This window comes from Ictidomys tridecemlineatus, chromosome 5, assembly GCF_052094955.1.
Source record: "Ictidomys tridecemlineatus isolate mIctTri1 chromosome 5, mIctTri1.hap1, whole genome shotgun sequence".
Classification (NCBI taxonomy): domain Eukaryota; kingdom Metazoa; phylum Chordata; class Mammalia; order Rodentia; family Sciuridae; genus Ictidomys; species Ictidomys tridecemlineatus.
The window spans coordinates 111,258,371-111,264,718 of NC_135481.1; the positions used below are offsets into that span (position 1 = coordinate 111,258,371).

A 6,348-nucleotide genomic window follows, 5' to 3' on the forward strand; every position below is an offset into this window, starting at 1 on the left:
CCAGGGTCGACCACGGGGCACAATCTGATTTAGAATAAACGTCACCGCTGGGCGAGTGCTCGGTCCCCATACCTTTTCTATCTCCTGGAGGTACAAGAGGGCGATGTCCCCGGCTTTCTCGTAACAGGTGATGACATCCTGCTCCCGGTCCATGTGGAGATTACTGGTGGAAGACGAAATAGGCAACTTCTCTAAACAGAGTCCTGAAAAGCAAACAAAAAATCTGGTGAGGGTTCTTCATGGGGCTTGATTTTTAAATATAGTGTTTCAGAGCCATAATATGGTCCTAGGATCTCATAGCCTATCATAGAAACAGATTCTCCTCCCTCTGTCTTCATTAAGGACAAAATAAAACATCAAAATGGATCACCAAAAGGAACACCCACAGCATCCAGCAAAGAAGAAAGAGGCCCTGAAATATAGAAAAACCTGTTCATCTGAGGTCGAGAACCTGACCCAGCACCTCACCAGGACCTCATCCAGACCCCAAAGCATGGTGGTTAACTTTATGTGTCAATTTGACCGGGCTACAGGGTGCCCAGACTTTAGGGCAAACATTATTCTGGGTGTGTCTGAGGGTGTTTCTGGGTTAGCTTAACACTTGACTTGGAGGACTGAGTGTGCACACTGCCCTCAATAACATGGGTGGGTCTCACTCAATTAGTTAAAGGCCTGAATAGAACAAAAACGCTGAGGGAGTGGGAATACCCCCACACTTGTGAGTACACACAGCTGGGATCTGGTCTCCTCCAGCCTTTGGATTTGCATGGAAATGCTGTCTGTTCTTGGGCCTTGAGCCTTCCATCTTCTGAAATGAACCTGGGTCTCCCAGCTCTCGGACTCAAACTGAAACTACACCATCACCAGTCCTGGGGCTCCAGCTTGCTGACTGCAAGTTACCCCAGTGAGACAGAACCTCACCACTGCTGGTTCTGTCTCTCTGGAAAACTGAGAGAGCTCACTCAGACAGCACAAGCCCCTACATTTTTTTTATATAAATAAAGCTGATTGCTATAGCTTGGATTTTAAGTGTACCCCAAAGACACATGTGTCAAAGGGTGACCCCCAGAGTGTTGCTATGGGACACATGGCACCTTTAAAGGGGGATACAGAGGGAAGGTACTCATGTCACTGGGGGCTTGCCCTGGAAGGGGACCGTGGGACCCAGCCCATTCCTGCTCTCTCTTGCTTCCTGGCCATTGATGAGCGGCTTGTTCTGTCATGCGCTCCTGCCACCATGTGCTGGCTTCCCACAAATCCAGAAGAAACAGGGCCATTTGATTATTATCTGAAAGCTCCAAAGCTCTGAGCCAAAATAAAACTTTTCTCTTTATAAGTTGATCATCTCAGACATTTTGCTAGAGGAACAGGGAGCAGACTGACCCACTGGTTTGGAGCACAACACTACCAAAACACTCCCCTAAAATGCCCACCTGACCTCCTAAACACGGACAACTAGGAGCCCTCGGGGTCTGAGATGGAGACACGAGAACTGCCACAGTAAAGGGGGGAACTGACCATCGCAGGCACAACAGGGCCAAACCCAGGTCTTTGGCCTCCAACCAACACTCATTGCATCAGTTGCTGATTTTCACGATGGACACCACTCTGAGGAGTGGACCAGGCACTAAAGGTCAGGAAAGAACCCACGGCCTAACATGCACCATTTTGGATAATGGTGTTACCCAAGTTGCTCTCAGCAAACAGCAAAATTCCCAGAATACCACACAGTTGAAGTCACACAGTGCATACACTTCTCAGCCTGGTGCTGGAACTTAGCACTGAGAACCTACAGCCCCTCCATGTCTTGTGTTAGCTTGATGGCTCATTTATTTTTGTTGCTAAATAATGTTCTACTTACCACTTAGAGAGTATCTTGATTACTTACAGTCCTGGCAGTTATGAATAAAACTGCTATAAACCTTCACATTGTGGGTTTTTTGTGTGGACATGTTTACAACTCAATTTGGTAAATGCCACAAAGTGCAACTGCTGGATCATACGGTAAGAGTATGTTTGGTTTTATATGAAATCACTAAATAAATACATTTTATTATTTATAATAAATACTATATTTTTATATTATTGTTCAAATAATATAATCAGATCAGATCTTTTGTCCTTTTTTAACTGCATTGGGTTTGGGGTTTGTTTGTGGGGTTTTTTAGTGTTGAGTTTTCAGAGTTCTTTGTACTCTCAATGCAAGTCCTTTATCACATCTACTTTGCAAATATGTTCTCCAAGCCTGCGACTTCTCTTTTCACTCCTTTAACCACATCTTTCACAGAACATTTTAACTTTAATAAATTCTATATCACTAATTTTTCCTTTCATGGATTGTGCTTTTGGTTTATAAAGATCTCATTCCAGACACAAGGTGTCATGGTTGCACTATGTGATGGCCCCCAAAAGCTCATGTGTGAGACAATGCAAGAATGTTTAGGAGCAAAATGATGAGATTTAGAGCTTTAACCTAGATGGTAAATTAATCCACTGATTTGGATTAATGGATAGTGACTATAGGCAGGTAGGGTGTGGCTGAATAAGAGAAGTCACGGGAACATGCCTTGGGGTTATATTTTGTCCCTGATGAACCGAAATTCTCTCTCTGCTTCCTGGCTGTCATGTCCTGAGCTGCTTTCCTCCACCATGCCCTTCCACCATGCCCTTCCGCCATGATGCTCTGCCTCACCCCAGCCCAGAGCTATAGAGTCAGCTGACCAGGGACTGAACCTCTGAAACTATGAGCCAAAATAAAATGTTCCTCCTCTCAATTGTTCTTATCAGGTCTTTTGGTAATAGTGACGCAAAGATGACTAAAACACAAGGTCACATAGATTTTCTGTTATCTCCTAGAAGTTTTAAAGTTTTGTACTTCACATTTAGATCTATGATCCATTTCAACTTAATACTTGTCAAAGGTCAGTGTCTAGAATTTTATTTTTTATTTTTTGTATCTAGATGTCCAGTTGTTCCAGTATTATTTGTTGAAAACTATCCTTTGCTCATTGACTTTCCTTTGGTCCCGTTGATCAGTTGACTATAGCTGAGTAGATCTGTTTCTGAGCTCTCTATTCTGCTGCATTGATCTACTTGTCTGTTATTTTTCCAATACTATGCAGCCCAAATCACTGTATAGCATTTTTAGTAGCTCTAATGAGGTATAATATATATGATATAAAGTGTGCAATTCAAAAAATTTTTAATAAATTCACAGAGTTATGCAACTATCACTGTAATTCAATTTTAGAACTTTCCATCATACCCAAATGATTTGGCACAAATGAATTCAGTCTCTATTCCCACCCTCAGGCAACCACTAATCTGCTTTCTATCTCTGTAGATTTACCTTTTTTGGACATTTTATATAAACAGAATCATATATGTGGTCTTTTTGGTTTTCTTCACCTGCCTAATATCTTCAGGGTTCATCCATGTTATAGCAAATATCAGGACTCCATTCATCTTACTGCCATATAGAGAGGCTACATTTTATCTACCCATTTGCCAGTTGGGCTGTTTCCACTCTTTGGCTATTTGAACAATAAAGCTATGAACATTAATGGACAGGTTTTTTGTGGGTTGTGCAGATTTTTTAATTCTCTTGAGTGGAGACCCAGGAATGCAAATGTTGGATCAAATTTTTTTTTAATTTTTTAAAGAAATTCCCAAGCTGTTTCCACAGAAGCAGCGCCATCTTCATTCCCACCAGCAATGTATGTGGCCTCCAGGGCATTCATCTGCTCAGCAGTACTTGTTATTGTCTTGACTCCTTAACTACAGCAGTCCCAATGACTTTTAGTGACACTTTGTTGTGGTTTTGAGCTGCATTTCCAAGACAACTAACAATACTGACCACATTTTCATTGTGCTTATTTGCTATCTACACATCTTCTTTGGTGAAGTGCCCATTAAAATATTTTATCCATTTTATAGGGTTGCTTATTTTCTTATGGAGTTTTGAGCGTTCTTTATATTCTGAATACAAGTGCTCAAACACGTGGTTCGCAAATATTTCTGCACATATTTCCATTCCCATATAAAATCAGTTTGTCAACTTTTACCACAAAATGTTTCCTGAGATTACACTGAATTTAGAGATTAATTTGGAGAGAACTGGTATGCTGAGTTTTTCAACTCTTGAGCGTAGTATGGATCTTTTATGTATGGATCTTTCACATCTCTCAGCAATGGTTTTTAGAGTTCAGCATATAGGCCTTGCAAACCTTTTCCAGTTTGCCCTTAAGTATTTCATATCTATTATGCTATTGTAAATGGTATTATTTTGGTTCATTTGTTGTTTATTGCTAGTATATAGAAATGATTCTTGAATAGTGATCTTGTATTTTGTAACCTTGCTACAATTCCCCTTTTAGCTCCACTACAATTTTTGTAGATTCCATCAGAAGATCCACATCAACTATTATGTTGTTTGCAAATAGTTTACTTCCTCCTCCACAATCTAGATGCCTTTATTCCTATTCGTTGCCTTACTGCACTGTCAAGAATCCCTAGTGCAAGGCTGAGTGGAAGTAGAGAGAGCAGAGATGCTTACGTTAATCCTGGTCTTAAGGAGAAAGCCTTCAGCCTTTACCATTAAGTTCAAAACTAACTGTAATGACTGTTAAGCTCTTCATAGATGCCCTCTGTTAGACTGAGGATGGTCCCTTCTATAGCAGTGTGTTCAGAAGAAAAGGAAATAATAAAGACCAAAGTGGAAGTAAATGAAATAGAAAACAGAAAAGCAATAGAGAATAATGAAACCAGAAAATCTTTATTGAGAATTTTTTTTAAAAAATGAATAACCTTTCGCCAGATTGGTCAAGAAAAAGGGAAGACACAAATTGCAACATCAGGAATGAGAATAAAGGTGGGGTTTTCTCAATTAGGTCAAGTTGGTACACTGTATTGTTCCAAGGCTTCTATATCCTCACAAATAATCTGTCTACTTATTCTACCTGTTGAAACAGGGGTATTGTAGTCTCTGCACATAAATGTGCATTTGGTCTGTTTCTCCTTTAAATTCTCAGTTTATGCTTCATGTATTTTAAAGCTCTTACTGTGTAAACTTTTAGATCATTTTACAGAACCTCTTAACAGACTTCTTTGTACTGAAACTGGCTTTGTCCAAGATTAATATAGCTACTCCAGCTTTCATTTCTTCACTGTTAGACTGTTAGCACCATATATTTTCCATTCTTTTTCCTTTTCATAGGTCATGTGTTTCTAGTTACAGTGTTACTTGTGGACAACACACTGTTGAGCCTTGCTTATTTTCCAATGTGATGATCTCTTTTTTTTTTTTTTTTTTTGCAGTGCTTGAACCCAGGGCTTTGCACGTGCCAGACAGACACTCTACTACTGAGTCACATCTCAGCCCTTTTAATTAGAGTGTTTTAACTACTTACATTTAATGTAGTTTTCTATACAGTTAAGATTAAATCTACTACTTTGCTAATTGTTTTTAATTTATCCCATGTGTTCTGTTTTTTTTCCCTTTTTCTTTCTTCTATTTGACTAGCTAAGTACTTTTGTTAAAACTGTGTTGTGTCAATGGTTGATTTAGAGTTTAAACTGCCAGTCTACTTCAAAAGCCCTTATTCATTTATCATATATATTTCATTTTTTACACACTTTATAAGCCCTACCCTATATAGTTATTGTTTTAGTTTAAGTAGTCAATTATCTTTTAAAGACATTTAAATCATAAGGAAAAACTCTCACATATTTACCAATTACAGTGATAATTTCTTGTGCCCTTTGTTTCTTTCTGTTCATGTTTTCTTCCAGCATCTTCTTCCTTCTGCTGAAAGTAATTCCTTCAACATTTCTTGTAGTTTAGTTCTGCTACTGCTGAGTTTTTTCAGTTACTATGCCTGAATATGTTGTCTTGTCTCTGGTCTTCATTTTAAAGAGATGCTTTCATTGAATAGGAACTGAGGGTTGACAGTTTACTATTTACCATCCCTTACTCTAACAGTGTTGCTTCACTGAATTCTCACTTGTGTGGTTTATGACAAAATGTTTAATGTCATCCTCTTCCCCTCTTAGGTGACTCTAGTACACTTTAAGACACCTGAAGTTGTCATACAGCTCATTTATACTTTTCCCACTTTTTAAGAAATATTTTTTCTCAGTTTCATTTTGGATAATTTCTATTGCCATGTCTTCAAATTCACTAACTTTTTCTTCTGCAATGTCTACTCTGCCACAATCATATGCAATTGCATTTTTAAAATTTCAGCCATTGTAGTTTTCATCTTTAGAAATTTGTTTTGGGTCTACTTTTATCTTCTGTGTCTCAACTGGACTTTTAAAACAAAAGGAATGTAGTGATAATAACTGTTA

At 38.8% G+C, this 6,348-nt stretch overlaps 1 protein-coding gene across 8 annotated transcripts in view; it reads right to left on the reverse strand.

Annotated features, from left to right (window-relative positions):
• The window catches only part of Ttc7b (tetratricopeptide repeat domain 7B), a 228,913-nt gene that overhangs the window by 173,450 nt on the left and 49,115 nt on the right, over nucleotides 1-6,348 (reverse strand). For all 8 annotated transcript variants that reach the window (XM_078050709.1, XM_078050715.1, XM_078050713.1 and 5 more), the window contains one exon: nucleotides 73-203. In XM_078050709.1, coding sequence (XP_077906835.1) covers nucleotides 73-203 — 131 coding nt within the window. The remainder of the gene's footprint in view (nucleotides 1-72; nucleotides 204-6,348) is intronic.